Raw genomic sequence first — 16877 nt, forward strand, 5'->3', positions numbered from 1 at the left:
TAGGTATTTATTGTATACAGATTTTTTTATAACAATGTAAATGTCTTAACTGTCACTTTTCATCAATTTAATGCAACCTTGCTATGAAAATATTATTTTTCTATAAAAAGTGTTATTGTCCCCAAACCTTTGACACACTACCAAACCTTAGTAGTGTGTGTGTGTTTATACACGTATATTGCAGTCAACCATGAGTCATTTAGAGAAAAATAACATACTGAGTAATATTTGGACAGTCATGTGATCAACACCTTAAACCCAAGAGATCAAATAAAACATGACTGACTGTAAGTGTACATCAGCTTAAACCAGGGTTCCTCAATTAGTTTTCGCCGAGGGCTGAATTCTGCCAACAATACCAAGCCAAGGGCCACTGACCTATATATATATTATTATTACAATTATTATATTATTGTTGCTTTTGTTAAAATAATCAAAAGATGGTCACAAGTAGTGCTGCACGATTAATCGTATCGCAATCGCAATCGCGATGTCAACCTGTGCGATTATATGACGGCAAAATGTTGCGATTATATTAAATAAATAAGTGTGTGGACTTGAGAACACATACTTTCTGAGAACAGTTTTCCGATTTTCTGTGCCGTCTCGGTCAGTCTCAGTATAGGCAGTGCACGTGTGGCGTGCGTGGGCGTGGTCAGTGGTCACTTGTGTGCGCAGCGCAGCGCGGAGAGACCAGAACGAAGATGGATGGCGAGAAGATCGACACTGATCTGGTAGCCAAAAAAAACTCTACCTCTGTAATATGGCGATATTTTGGATTTAAGATTACTGACACTGAGCAGAGAGAGGTACTGTGCAAGATTTGCAGAATTAAAGTTGCTACATCACGTGGCAATACGACAAATTTATATCAGCACCTGAAACAGCACAGAGAAAAATATGATGAATGCATGACGGTGAAAACCCAGATTAGTAAAGAGACAACTGAAGGAAACAAGGCACAAGCTGTTCCCCGAACAAAACAAAGCACAATTACAGATGTGTTTGCGAGTCTCACGCCATATGATAAGTCTTCACCTAGACATAAAGAAATCACCGACTCCATAACGCACTGCTGACTCATGATACCATTTATTATAATCGCAATCGCATATCGCAATATTAACCTCAATAACCGCAATATGAAAATTTTCCCAAATCGTGCAGCCCTAGTCACAAGATAAATATTCAGATTTTTTCCCCCAGTAGTCAGTCTTATTCAAACAATTATGAACATTTTTGCATTTAGATACAGAAGAACTGGCTGTTGAATATTAAAAACAAATGAACAAACAAAAAATCTGGATCTCCATGTCTGCCATGCAAATCAACTTTTCCTGCTCATCCCCATAAGCGACACGGGATTCTATTTTAGAAATGGTTTTGATTTTCTGCGACGTCGCGGCAGGAACAACATACAAAATATGACAGTGATAATCTCAGGATACAAAAAATCAATTTCACATTACTTTACAAAAGGTAAACAGTACAAACTAAAACTAAGGCATAAATCAAAAGAATAGTAATAAAAAGATAATAATACCTAAACATTGCATTTATGTCGTGCAACTTAACTTTCAAGTTTCAGCCTATCTGTTCCAATAAGTTTAAATAGATTTTTATATTTTATGGGAATTTTTACCTTTATAAAGCATTTTCTAAAAGTGTGCATCATCTTTTGAGTCAAATTCTTACATTTAATCAGTCAATTAGAACAAAAGACATTTGGGCTGTTACCAAACAAATGATATTAGTATCAAAATTAATCTTTGCAATGCAGAGAAAACACAGAAGCTGCATGGGTTGAATTTCCCACACAGAGGGACATGAATGCATTTAACCTGCAGTTACAAAAGCATAAATAATATTTAGTTATTTTAAACTTAAAACATTGAATACTGATATTTACAATTATTTAAAAAACGAAAAAACCGCCAGCAGGTGGCAGCAAGTCACTGTTAAGAAGTGAGTCATTGCGATTGAACCGAATCATTTAAACGGTTGATTCTTGATTCATTCAGGAACGAAACGCTGTCATGTTGCACAGAGACGCAAAAACAGCGCTGTGGCTGTGTTTGGAATTTTTTTGTTGGCAAAATAAAGCAAAAACAGGCAATATAGTGTCTAAAACATAAGTCTCATAATATTACCTTTTTGTTTATTGAACTGTTGAATAGAATCACATTTGTAATCATGCTGATTTTAGAGGTGGCACTCTTCGTGTGACATTGACTAACTTTCTTTCTGTGGTATTTTTATGCACAATGGCGTTTAGTCTTTCACAAAACAGCTAACGTAGGGACATTATAACTAGCCACCATATTGATTTACGGTCCTAAATATGTCCAGCGCTTTGTTTTTTATTTTTTAAGTCTGGTCCCTGTTTTTATACAGGCTATGGTCTGGTCCAGCGTTTATCGGGTTGTGCGTCAGTAATAATGGTCCGTGGGGAAACATGGTGTTCCGTGTGTAGTTACAGTAATTGGACTAAATGAAGCCATTTGCCTCGATTATTTTTTTGTATTCGAGTTACTCGAGGTATTCGAGGAATCGTTTCAGCCCTACGACAAAGCATTGCAAATCATTTGAACTTTGTGTCAGCACGTCATATATAGAACGAGTCAGCAGTTTTCTGTTCGGGATTTGTCGCGCTGTAGACAGCATCACTGATTATAATAAGTTCTATTGTATTTTGTTGTCGCGCCACGCCGCGCCGCTCGTGTCCGGTGTAGACACGATGTAAGTTAATGTCGCTTTCTGATGCTGCTTTTGAATTTTCATCCCACATTATTTGAAATTAGCGTGGGCCAAACATTTTTCCACTTATTGAGGAACCCTGGTTTAAACAAAAGTACTGAAGCTGCACAACTGAAATTAAAAACACATTCAATTACCTTTTTACAAACATTGCGATTTGAATTGTGATTTATACATTTAAAAACCCACACTGCTGAAGTCTCATATTGCTGCAATATTTCAGCAATCTTCTGTCTCCAAGTTAAGTCATGTTTTGCTGCCAGAAGACGAGTTATTAACTTATTCATAAATATAGAACATTAGAAGAGTACAATACAATAGTAATACATTTCTGTTATGTTTTCACTTCCACAACCCTTATTCTTAGGCAGTTAAAATCCTTGAACCCTTGTTTTGGCAGAAAACTAAAGGTACACCTTTGAGTTTCAGTGTGCAATTGACAATATTTTAATATATTCTTCATTTAAAAACTGGTGAAATGCTGCCATCTCCTTTTCTGAGACTTGGTTTCACATTAATACATTTGTGTAACCTGTAGTCACCAAATATGTTTGAAATTATGTTAATGTCAAAATAATAAAAGTATCTGGAGAATTTTGCATATTTGTTATATAAAGCCATAAAGCTACTTTGATCAATCCATTGTTCAGTGTTGAATGGTGTGCCCTCACCTTGAAGTTGGGTGAGAAATATCGGTTAGCTTTGTCCTTATTGGCCTTATCCAAGTCGTTCTTTGTTAAGGTCAGAATCAAGTAGTCTTTATCTCCAACCGATACTCCTGCTCGCTCTCCTCCCCTTTCTGCACCCTTTTCTCTTTCAAATCCTCCCACTGCGATCCCTCGCTCCTTTTCTCTCACCCTCTCTGCTAGAAAGCTCTGGCACTGAGAGGAGAGGCTGTCCACATCGTTGACCACCGACCCATTCTCCACTTTCTCCCCAGCTTCCTCGGGACCCGGGATGAAGAACGTGTTTATCCAGAAATGGAACATTTTATCCTGCGAACGCACATGAGTACACAGCAAACGGTTTACATTTGGGCATTGGATGGCCATAAATAGCAAGTGTTTACAAACACAAATACACATTCCAACAACAGCACTTATAAACACATTTATATAGAGCAGAAACACAAACACACACAGGACAGACATACTGTTGGAAGAAAGAAAAAACTAAAATGAGGAAGCAAACATATTTAGAACACACGCAAAAGGACGCAGTAGCTGCTAAAGCAACTACCAAAGACGTAAAACAATCGGAAAACCACAAACTGCCAAAAGGCAAAGTCTCTCTGCAGCCTTGGCAATGGGGTCAAGATCCTGTGATACGGTGTACCAATGACATTATGGTATTGAAAGAAGGGTTACAGGTCAAAGTTTACACAAGAACTTACCTTCTTCATCATCTTGCTCTGTTTGTGGAAGAATTCCACTTTGATGTCGCCACAAACCGGAAGAGGCTGAGGGAACTCAAAGATCATGTGCTTTTCTTCCCTCCGTGTGTGGGCTGGGTTTGACGTGTGGATCTTTACCTTCAACTGATACACGACGAACTGAGGGTCTGTTAGACAGAACAGAGAGATGGGGAGAGTGAGAAAGAGACGGAGACAGGGAGGAAGAGGAGAATTGTGGGAATAAATGTAAAACGAGAAAGAGAAAATAAAAGGTATGCAAAAGAATTGTATTCAGCAAAGAGGAAATAAAGAAAGGTGTTAATTATCAAGAAGCCCACACTGAGTGAAATAACTCCACCCCCAGATCTGACATCATCAGTCAAGGCAATGTCAGTGATTAGGAACGGGGCTGATGCAAAGGGAGATAGGGATGTCAAAAGGACTGACTTCGGTACCAGCCTGTACTGAAATTTGAAAAATGTGATGATACCAGAATTTCCCGCTAGCATTTTGAGCACTGATGAGCGTATTCTAAAACATCTCTGATTGGCAACTGTGTTCACACGCTCAACAGATATGTTTGAAAGCCGCATCTATCAGCGGATCCGTCTATGAGCAGATATATTAGGGATCCGCTGATAGACACGGCTTTCAAGCGCTCCCGTGTGTATCTGTGTAAGCGCTCAGTGAAGAGCGTGAAGCGATGATCATTGTAGCCAATCACAGACATATCTGTTGAGCGCGTGAACACAATGAACAATCAGAGGGGTTTAAGAATCCACTCAACAGCGCTCAAAATGCTAGTGGGAAATGCTGATATAGTCACATTTTTGTCATTTTAGTACTGACTAGGGATGCGCCGATCCGATATTCATATCGGGTATCGGCTCCGATAGTGCCATTTTTCTCAGATCGGGTATCCAAATCAGTTTTTTTTTTTTTTTCCCCGATTGTGCGAATTATTCTGTGTTACTTCTGAAGCCATACCATAGCTTAAAGTCCGCGTGAACCGGAAGTTGCTGCCGACTTTATTTCAGTGTAGTGACGTATTTCCAGCTGAAACGGAATATTGAATAGAGGGCATGGTTTTATGTTTGCGCTTTGGTAGGGTTGGGTATCGTTTAAATTTTGTCGATTCTGATTCTTATCAATTCCTAGTTTTGATTTCAATAAGACAAAAAAATCCAATAAAAAAAGAGAGTCAATTAATTAGATGTCAAACATATTTATTCTGTCTTTTTACAAAGCATTCTGTTGCAGCTGAATAACATGAGCAAAAATCAGCAGCCTACAGAACACTGAGGCCTACAAGAGGAACATTTGCCTATGGTTTTAACAAAAATACACAGCAAAAACAACTAGACTAAAATAAATTTCAAACATTAAATTGTTAAAGAGGGTAAGCCATTACGCTAATGCATTAGCTTAAAGCTTAACATAAAGAATTCTCATGTTTTGGGTAAGTTAGCTTGGATCACGTAACTCTCCTGCAGCATCTCATTCTGTTTCCTCCACTATTTTAGATGCATTTTGTCCATAGAAATAAGTAATTCAGTGCTTTAATTTGACGCAACCGGCTGAAGTTGGACAAGTATGTAAACTCCGTTGGACGTGCACTGTGGGCAGACCCGATTAATCGATCATGAGAATAGTTGTCGACGATTTTCATAATCGATTTTATCGATTAGTTGTTGCAGCCCTAATTACAATAGAAAAAGGTTATTTGAAATGTTATAAGATTTAACAATATTACTGTTTTTACTGTATTTTTGATCAAATAAATGCAGCCTTGGCGCAAGAGACTTCTTTCAAAAATGTTAAAAAGGTTTTACCACTCACAAACTTTTACTTAGGTAACCAACCAGTTGTACATATTTAACATCGTAAGAAATTAAATATAATTAGTAACAATAATGTAATAATAAAATAGTACATTTACTTTCAAGACTATAATACATTTGATACTTTAAACATTTAATTCAGTTTTCACATGATGTCACACCCTTACAGGAAGGCGCACCTGGAGGGCAAAACAAGGTTTCCTCCACTGACCGCCAGTTATTTTTTCGAGTTTTGCATGAAGTAGTAATGCAGTAAGACAGTGATATTTAAAGGCCAAATTCAGTATACACCTTATTGATGATGCATACTTAGTACAAGCAAGCAGATGAACCCAGAATATAAACGCACTGCGCAAAGTTTAATATTAAATATTTTCCCATAGAAAACCATTATAAAGAAAACACTTAATCATTTAGTGCATTGCATTCATATTCCGGCTCATCTGCTTGCCTGTTTAAAGCATGCATCATCAATAAGGTGTGTACTGAATTTGATCTTTTAAGATCACTGTTTTCACATTAAACTTCCACTTTCACATTCAATTTTAGAATGTCCCACTGTTTTTAGTGATTGAAATATTGCGGCGGGTGCTTTATATGAATTGCTAATGGCCAAAACGTGCATTTTGTTTACATGTCTTTGTTTTATTCTTTTGAGAGGTGATCTAAGTATTTTTGGATTGGAACAGACAGAAAATTGACAGGCTTGTGCTGCAGTTCTATGGATGTTTTGTCCGCCAGGTCTTTGAGCCAGTCACTTTGACTATGAACTATGAATTCACCAGTATTTAATTCCATACCATTACCATTAAATGAATCATACCATGATATGAAATTTAGGTCATACCACCCACTTAATGCACAGCAAATTTATTCAGAGTGACTTGATTCATTTATAACTCCATCTTTATAAATAAACTCCTATTTTTTTGTTCTTGATGAAAACAAAGCGTCTCTATGGGTTTTAGAGCAGATAAAATATTTAGGAATTCTTTCTACCTGTTTCTGGGCTCCTGCCTGAAAGAGACTAGAGCAACAAACGCTGTACTGAACTGTACTGAATGCAGTACAGGGCAGGGCCTGTCTGACATTTGGAGATGTTTCCCTTAACAGTAGTAGTAAAGTAATGCCATTTTACCCCAGTGCCAGTTGCCTTTCTTGAAGCCCTGGGGATTCACCTCACTCCTGTTTTTAACAGTACTGTCCCCTTAGAGAGAGAGAAGGAAGTTAAAAACCACCACCATCAGCCTGGCCAAGAGCTAGGCTGCACCACACTGGCCCTGGCATGACAGCCATCACACACACACGATCTGGAACTCTGGAGTCTACCTCTGAATCATTGGAGTTCTGAGACTGAGTCTGCACTTTTAGTTTTAATTTTGATACATGAAGAACTTCCCAAAAATGGGTGTGATGTAGGGTGCAGTTCGGGATGGTGTTCAGCCTGGCTGTGGCACACAGATCCACGAACGTGAACAAAACATGGAATAGCACACTATGTATGAATGGGGGGAGGGGAGGACAGAGGGTGCGATCTGTGATGTCATTATATGCGAGACTGTGTTGTGGGCTGCAGGAGCTGATGTCAGAACAGAGTCCTCAAGGGATATTTTTAAAGAAAAGAAAACAGGAACAGCGAAAGACAGCGTACCCATGAGTGTTAGTGTTAGGGACATAGTCAAAAGATGTGGTACAGGGTTAAAATGACAAACACAATGGCAGCTCCTTGTGAGTGTGACCACAACACCACATGGCATCATAACCAGTTCAGTTTTATCAAATAACACTTTCAAAACATCTCAGGCTTTTGTATGTATAACATATATACAAACATGCTTTTAAAACCACTTTACTACACAACATCATTCCAAAAAAGGTGAATTGCTACACATTGTCATGTTTAAGACAAGGTTAAAGGAGAGTAAGACTTACTGCAGGTGCCCCCACTGAACATGGGCAGAGTCTGGAAAACCATTTTATGGAAGAGGAGAGCAATGGGTTTATATTCCAGCTTGTTCTTCAGCAGGTAGCTGTAGTAATACACATACCTGCACTGGCTGGGAATGGTGACCCCCTGAAAAAGAAAAATGGCTTAGTAACTTACAGGGAAAAATGTTTGTGTTCCGTTAAAACTTGGGGATGTAAAATAGTTGTGATACCTCTTCTTCAGTGCAACAGCAGTTCCAAATCATAAATAGAATGCAGAACCAAACGGTCATACCTTTTTATCCCTGGTCCTGACTTCCCCATAAAAGTCCAGTGCCTCTTGTGCCTCTAAGAACTTCCTGCGATGCAATAGGTAGGCGCATATCATGACCCCCGTGCGACCTTTGCCTGCCTTGCAGTGGATGGCCGCCACGTGGTTCTCGTCTTCAGACAGCCACTGGTCAAGATCCTCGCAGAAGGGCTTTATTAATTCCAACTGTGGCGGGTTATGGTCCTCGAAGGGATATTGAGCCACTGAAGACAAACAGATTTAAGATTCAGTACTCAGGGGATTTTAGAATCACCTTTATAGTCCTTCAGAATAGGACAGAGAATTAGAACATCATGCTCAAGAATACACGGTATTGATATCATGAAATATTGATAACATGTTAACACTACACATATGATAATTATGGTAAATAATCTGGTTGACACTCAAAGTAGGTGGCAATACTGGACCTTAATGCAAGTTGCCACCTGTCATGAAATGGAAAAAAGACAACGATACAGCATGTAGCTACTTATGACACACAAAGAGATGACAGATGAAGGCAAGACACTCTGCCGGCATCTGAAAAAATGTTGCTTGCCAGTGTGGGAGTTTTTTGAATTGCATCAAAAAAACCAAGATGTTAGACAACCTGTTCTAAAGGAAGTGTTGATGAATTATTTTGAATGCTTTTTGTAGCCGCTTCACTCATACTTTGAGGGCGATCCAAAAAAAAAAGTAAAATGTAAAAATGTTAAATATTTCAATACATATCAAAATAATACCATTATTGTGACTTCTTTTGGCCATAACAATCATGTAATGAAAATCTGATATTGCTCCTAAAATTACTGTAACTAAAATAAGTAACTAAAGTAACTAAAACAGACATCAAAACAGTTGCTTTTTGTGTTTTTAATAAACAGCAGAAAATTCTAATAAAAAAATTAAAAAAAAATTTAACAGTTTCAGGTTAGGAAAGACTTGACACCAAGAGTTGCTTCCTCGTCACTGCATGTGATTAGCACAAAACTCATTACTAGAAGCTAAAGCTGCACAACAACTTCCCATCAATAATCATCAATAACAAACCATTTCATCAAACAACTGAAGCAGACACTCAAATATCAGTTATATATGATCAGTTATATATAATGTGTGTTATAAACTGCGGACTTAAGAACAAAGCAAATGTTAAAATGTGCCACCACTCATCTCTTTCTAAAATCCTGTATCATAGCCTGAATCGAAAAAAAAATTTTTTTTTAAATCTGTGCTTTATCATACAATTTTTGGTCAACTCTGACCACCCAAAATCTGTAGACTGGCAAAGACTTTCCGTAACTAGCGTCGACTCCTACGGACTACAAATCTGGGCAAAAGTTGTGTAAATCAAACTGAATCGCTTCAAGTCGGCTGAAAGTAAAGAGCTCGTCTTTCATTCAGGTGTAATTAAAGAGACACTGTGGTAAAGAACTTATGTCATCACTACTTTTCAGACAAAAAACAAAAACCCTAAAAGCTCCAGATTAAAAATTAAAATGTAATATTGGAAAATGAAAGTAAAAGTACTCACCCCTACAATTGAATTTGGATGCATCGTAGTGTCGTTCAGCACATCTGGAAGGAAAAGCACAGCTCTGATCACCCAATATTCTTACAATAATCACTTATATTGTGATAAGTATATAACAAAATACTTACAGATTATAAATTTTATAATGATTTTTGTGCTTCGAATCTAGGAATCTGGAAAAAAAACACCATATGAGAAAACCTGAAATTACAGTATTTTCTTTTGGAGAGTGTGGTTGACAATGTCTAACTTAAGAAAACACTTTATCGTCAAAATATACAGTGGGATGAACTACAAGAAAAAAAAAGAGCTAGAGATTTTGCGCTTTTCCAACTGGACTTACCGAACCACATCATCTATATTGTTTCTGTAAACTCCCTCCAACCGTTCTGCAGGGAATCCCATGGCAATGATATTTGGGTAGATGTCTGATATGCTTGTTAAGGAAAATGAGGTGACTGTACAACACTTCACAAGACACAAGTTAAGATTATACTCACAAGTGACAAGAACAAAAACAAGATGAACATCAAAAAGACGTCAAGACATATATGCAGCAACATAAACAAGGAACTAGGGCTGGGCGATATGGCCTAACAAAAAACCCGATTTACGATTTAAATCGATTTTTTCCCCCCTACTTAAAATCAATCTGCAGATGACAAAGAAATTGTTCAAAACAAGTTTTAACTTTATTTTGTTTTAATTTTCCCTTCTGGGATTTGATCTGGATTTCCCCCTTGGGGTTAAAGTGCAAACAGAAACAGCGAATCGATCTTTTCCGGGATTTATTTCAGCACACATTTAAAATAAGATCTGATTAAGGTGAATCTTATCATTAGTCTTCTCCACTAGATGTCACCCTTATTTACCTTGCGTGATATTACAACAGAAAGCCTGTCATTCATTCAGCGCTCATCATGGCCTTACGCGCAATTCGCAATGCTCATGTGAAATGCTATAAGTAATACTATAAATCTGCGGAAGCATTTGATATCACACATAAGGCGCCATGATTTCCGCAATGAATGAATGGCGGATGGCGCGGCGCCACTTTGTTTACTACACACATACTAAAGCGCGGATGACGCTCGAGGTGTTTTCAGCTTCTGCCATCTCACTATATGATGATATGAACACGAATGTCATCTCGAATCGAAATCGAATCGAATCGGGACATCTGAATCGATACCCAGCCCTAATAAATAGCATGTCTTTTTATCAATCTGTCATCCCTGATATGCAATGCAATGCAAAAGAGGCCATCATTCTTTATCATTTACCAGTCAAATTTGTATCTGAGACAAGATGATTTCAAAAAAAGCAGGATTACCTTAATGCTGGAAAGACTAGCCCATCATGTATCTAACCATCCAAGTGCACATTCGGCGTTAAGAGATTAAAACGGGCAACTCTGCAGTGAGTTAGTGTCATGGAAATATAGACTAGAAAAGATATTTACACTTGCTCTGTCCAACGTCCATCTTGTAATGCCGCTGTTTTAGGAATTTATTTTTAAATATAAATTATTATTGGTAATAGAGCAGACACTGTCTGACCGTGTCTACACACCGGACGCGGCGACAGTTGTCTTGCCGCGCCCCGCTGCGCTAAAAGTCTGTCTACACTTGTTGACACTACAGTTGCAAATCATCTGAACGTAGTGTCAGTACAGTTCGTCATAAATAGAACGAGGCAGATGGGGATCGTGTCGCATCGCAAAATCTCTCTCACTCGGCAGCATGCCTCTGTTTGAGGTGCTGCAGTAAATTGGTCGTACTGCTACCTTTGCTAGCAACAGACTTCAAACACACTTTGCAGCGGGGTGTTTGTTCTGCGTCTGACGCCGCAAAACCGAACCAATTCCAAATTACGGATGACATTGTGCCTTTCTTTGGAACGAGTTCTTCCCTGCTCGCTGCCATGTTGTTTGTGTATCTCTATGGCAAACACGCGGGGGGAGGGCTGAGCCCATTCGGAACCACGGGAGCCCAGAGGGGAGCGTCGGCGGATGTTAAAGAGAAAAACGATTCTTTCAAACAAATCGACGTAAACTACACTTTCGAGTTAATCAATAAAATCGATTTATCGCCCAGCCCTAAAAGGAACGATATTGGATGTTTGGACAGAGATTCCCCTGAATATGTCATTACAGGCCAGGAAAAAAAATGCTGTAATAATGCAGTCAGTCTGGAGTTCAGATGGCTTGTAGCTTAACCAAGACTTCAAAATCAGCAAGTAGAAAACAAAGGCAAAACTTGTGATACAGATGCTCAGCTGTCTGTAAAGTGTAAATGTCACACTCTCACCATCATCATTAAGCATTGACCTTTAAGCAAAGTGTCAGACCGTAGGCACAGGAGTGTCTGCACTTTCTACCTACGCAAACCAGGTCAAACAGCTTCACAACTCTCAGCTACACCAACCAGGTGTCAAAGGTCACCAAGCAGCTAGAGCACTCAAACGCAGCTCACATGTAATCATGCAGCTTTTTGACACGGAGAGACAATGCAGTCTCCTCACAGAGCCTCATTCTCGTCCACACGTTCATTTCTCATTTCTACTGTATGCTCTCGCTCCCATGATGTGTGCAGACTCTGGGGGATGTTCACACCTCGACCACAACACGGTGGAGAAAGAGGGAGAAGCAGGGCTTCTCTGCTCTGTTCGTTTCCTGTCAGACACTGTCAGAATAGAAAGCCAGAAGCTTTTTAATTGGATGAGTCACGCTTATTTTTAGCCCAATTCCTTTAAAACGGTTAGCGACTCATGCATCATAACTACACTAGCTGGTGTTCAAAACCAATATACCCTGGACAAACCACAATGGACTGGGAAAAAAAGGCAAAAAGTGGGTGAATTTGCACTGTATTGTACTTGGAAAAGAAAATGTAATGTTTTTAAGGTTAGCACACCTCAAAACAAGATGGATGAGGAACAAAGCGTTTACAAGGATTCTCAAAGCGCAGTGGGACAATTGAAGCCCCTCCGACAACAAAATCAATAATCAAACTTCTTGCAAACAACCTGATTGTCTAATCGGTAACTGCAATACTGCAAGACAACTGCAAACGGTATTGTGCATCCCTACACCATCATAGTAACAATCACCACAAGGTCGCATGTGTTTTGGCAATGCCATTCATTGTCTTATACACATTTTATGCAAGTAAAGATGGAACTTCAATGTGAATAAAATAAACAATCAATCAAGGCATGTGTAAGTGTACCACAGACAGTAGAACAAGGTATCTGCATTGCATCCTTCTCCTTCATCAGCTGCTAAGCAGTATCTCAATGTCAGGCAAGCAATGTACACACACAGTCACACTGACAGAGCCAGCGGTTTTAACATGTAAACCATTTCCACCCAGAATGCTAAAACACCCTCCACCCTTCTGAACACAGCTGCATGAAAGCATACTGAAATGACACTTAAACCACTCACACATAGACAAAAAAAAATCTCAGAAATCAAGCAAAGGCAAAAAAAAAATCTTTCAATGATATAGAGCAACAGAGAACACCCTCATTTAAATAAATATCTCTAATGAAGAGACTGAGGCATTAAAAATCTGCAGCTCTGACAGCTTGTATGACATTTGACCTTTCCCAGCATGCTCAGTACGCCAGTGGTGTAGCTTTGCAAAACCAGAGGTGAGATTTACTGCAGCGAGGGGAGAAGGCAATGGTGGACACTGGACAACCATGACCATCACAGCTTTTAACAATGACCAGCTGGAGTTTTTGATTATTTAGAAAATCCCCAGAAGTTAGGATTTACCAACCTCACTTACAAATCTGATAGATTACTCTTATACTTGACATCTTCTCATCCCATTTAAAAATGCTTGTCTAAGACAACAGCAGGCCATTTACTGTCAAACACCTGACCTGCCACACTTCCTCAAAACTACGAGTCTTAGCAGCAGTAAAGTCAAACAGCTTGCTGGTGCAAAAACTGCACGAGAACAATCACATCTGCTTCTTTCTCTGAATCGTGAGTTAAAGGCAGGGTATGTGATTTTTCAAAAACACTTTAGAAAACTGATTCGGGCCGAATAGCCAAACAAACTTGTAGCCAATCAGCAATAAGGGGCGTGTCTACTCGTGATGTGGAGGAGAGAGCTTTCAGTGCATGGGACGGACATTAGCCGAGCACAGCGACAGAAAGATAGAGATGGCGGATAAAAAAACAAAAGAGGAAAACGTCTGCGGAACGACAAGGCAAGAAGTAGGACCCGTGTAAATATCGGATCAGCTTTCCAGAGAACTCAAGGAGCGGAGGCCTGCGATCGGACGCCGAGGTTGCTTTGTTTCTTCTCAATAGGTGAGTAACACAGTGTCTACAACAGCTAAAGTCTGCCTACACCGGACGCGATCAAACGACCGTTGAAAACCATTTGAAATGTATGTCAGCACGTCATAAATAGAACCCGGCAGCAGTTTTCTGTCGGGATTTGTTGCGCCGCGCCGCTCACGTCCGTAGACACGGTGTAACATTGGTTTTGCTTTGTTTCACAGAACTAATCGTTCCCTGGGTTGCGTATGTATATGTGGGGCGGAGCTATCAAAATAGGGGCAAGACCCTTTTGGGGTAGGGCCGTGTTTGTTTTGGTGATTTCAAATATCAACATTGGCTACCAGAAATCGCTTACTCTGCCTTTAAAAAAGACCTCACACCTTACCTGCATTCCCTTGCGCTAACGGTGTTTGCACACAAGGGCCAAATTGTTAGAACAAAAGGCCGTCTGATATTGGCCAGATGAAAATGAGGAAGAGGTCTAAATGCTGAGAGCAAATGAAGACCTAACATAATTCCTTCAACAGCCATGATGAGTTCACAATCAAAAGGGAATTTCCACCAAACTTGTTTTTCTGTGCACATAATTGCGTATTAACAATAAAATATTCCTTTTGTTTTATGGATTATAATTATACATCAACAACCAGGCCAAGCTGATTAATCAGCCGACATTTGGACATTTTGAGAGTTAGTTCAGTTTTGTCAGATCCTAATTTACGGACGGAGTTGGACATTTGATGAAGTCCCATGGCATACCGACCAACTCAACATTTCTTCACAAGTGTGTTTGGAAATCAACTGATTCAAAGATTTCTAAGAATAGCAAGGTTAGAACACACTCCACACTGCATTATCCATTAAGTCCACTGAATAGACCTCTCTTGTCTTTACATGATCAATAGTACTGTCATTAGCTAGTAGAAGAAATCACGGATTTGTCAATACACACTGATTTGTTCAATCTCTTCAGCAAACTGTTGTCATTGTTGTGCTAAGCACCTATTGAAGCTGTCAAACAGCAAAACACACTGATGTTCAACAAAATGACAGGGCATCCCAAACTGTATGTAAAACTGGCAGCCTGGAAGCTGTCAAACCAGATATCTGCATCTTACAAGATAGGTTTGAAAAAAGATGTTTCGTTATTAAGACAGTAAGAGCGTCATGACTAAGCATTTTAAAAAGGGTTTGCCTAACATATACGAAGACATTAAAATGAGGAAGCCATGTAGGGAAAGCATACCCATCATTCTCACAAAGCCTTATCGTTTACAAAATATGACACGCATATATAACAAAAAGCGTAAAGAAAAATAAAACAAAGTAGCTTAGACAGTAAATAGGAGTAAGTTAAGGATACACGTTAAGTCCAAATCGAACCCATCTTCTTGGTAGCGCCTCTTATTCCGACTGACTATTTCTTTAATTTTTGCAGTCATTGCCATGACAGCAGTTCAAAACACCTCAGTTTTATTCCGGTTTATTGTTAGAAAGGTGATTAACGTTAGTTTCCTCTCTCACCCTTGAGTGTGTGTGTGTGTGCGTGCGTGCGGACTGGCTTGGTGGGTCTCGCGCAGCGGGCCGGATTACAGCTTTTTGCAGACGGGCCTCTATCCGCTCCGGCGCAGCAGGCCCGACTCTATCGGTCCCGATCGCTCAGTCCTCCGAGCTGGTGAAAAGGTCCTCCGGTCCCGCGGCCCGGTCAAACCGAAATGCATCCGGTACAGTAACAACAATAGTAAGGCAGAAGTCTGTGTATCCGGCGCGCGCGCCGTGATCAGGTCCAGAGAGAGGAGCGAATCCTCTCCATCTCTGCGCGAAGAAGAAAACACACAGGCGAGCCTTTCCCGACTAGCATCGCCCGCTAGCCACCACTGCTAAACCGCCCCCCCTCCTCCTCAAAACCCTCCTAACGAATGATCATCGTCGTCGCTGGATGGCCAAGTTGGTTCCGTGAAAAATGACAACTGACAGTCTCCACCTGAACTGTGTTAGATCTGCGACGGTAGCCGCTGGAGAAGCGTGAAGATGTGCGGTCTATCGGCGGGACTCATCTCTCCTCAGGGCGCTCCGCTCAGTCTCAAACTGCCATCATGGCTTCCCACGGAGGAAAAAAGAACGTAAATCCGGCACGTTTACCCAGAGAGAAAAACATATCTTTCCGCCACGAGCAGAAATAGTGCGCGGACGCGTGCCGTTTAGTGTTCGAAATAAGCGATACGAGCAGTCACTTTTAAAAATATCAGCTGAAAAAAAAATTAAACATCTACAACACGCTGTGTAGAAGGGAAACGGGGTGACTTCCAAAGCGCAATGGTGATAAAGCGACATTCGAGTTGAAGGGCGGAAGGATATGAAAGTAAGGATGTACGCGGTGCTTCTCCCTGTCAGAGCGGTCACGTGCGCGCTCGGTGTCGGTGCATTGTTTTGTTCCGTGCAGAGCGCTGGTCTCACCCCCACATTCAGCCAATAGAGTGAGTAACCTATATTTTCGTAGATTATTTTACAGCGGAGTCTGTGGGCCTCGATGGTCCCTGATGGTGCACCGGGGGTCCACGGAGAAGATATATGAAACATGTAATTTTCTTGCATTCTCATTGCATTTATAACTATTAACTAATTTCCAACTTTAAAACTAATGCAGTGGTTCTCGACCGTTTTGGCCCCATTGTCGACAACAGGGCACCCTCTTATTGAGGATAAGAATTTTTGGAAAAAAAAAAAAAAGTTTTACTCACAATTTCTACCAGATATAATATTTTAGAGCTGTGGTGTAAAAATATATATTCATTATAAAATGACCATGT

At 39.9% G+C, this 16877-nt stretch overlaps 1 protein-coding gene across 2 annotated transcripts in view; it reads right to left on the minus strand.

Moving 5' to 3' along the window:
* Nucleotides 1–16221, minus strand: part of ptena (phosphatase and tensin homolog A) — a 16813-nt gene extending 592 nt beyond the window's left edge. The window contains exons 1-9 of one of the 2 annotated variants that reach the window (XM_016522228.1): nt 15431–16221; nt 10108–10192; nt 9893–9937; nt 9765–9808; nt 8213–8451; nt 7924–8065; nt 7130–7198; nt 4151–4317; nt 3429–3752 (exon numbers count right to left, since the gene is read on the minus strand). In XM_016522228.1, coding sequence (XP_016377714.1) covers nt 3429–3752; nt 4151–4317; nt 7130–7198; nt 7924–8065; nt 8213–8451; nt 9765–9808; nt 9893–9937; nt 10108–10192; nt 15431–15515 — 1200 coding nt within the window. In that variant the 5' untranslated portion in view covers nt 15516–16221. The remainder of the gene's footprint in view (nt 1–3428; nt 3753–4150; nt 4318–7129; nt 7199–7923; nt 8066–8212; nt 8452–9764; nt 9809–9892; nt 9938–10107; nt 10193–15430) is intronic. The other variant, XM_016522229.1, reaches the window with a different exon arrangement.
* Between the last annotated feature and the right edge of the window lie 656 nt (nt 16222–16877).

Source organism: Sinocyclocheilus rhinocerous, unplaced genomic scaffold (assembly GCF_001515625.1).
Source record: "Sinocyclocheilus rhinocerous isolate Xijiao unplaced genomic scaffold, SAMN03320098_v1.1 scaffold749, whole genome shotgun sequence".
NCBI lineage: Eukaryota > Metazoa > Chordata > Actinopteri > Cypriniformes > Cyprinidae > Sinocyclocheilus > Sinocyclocheilus rhinocerous.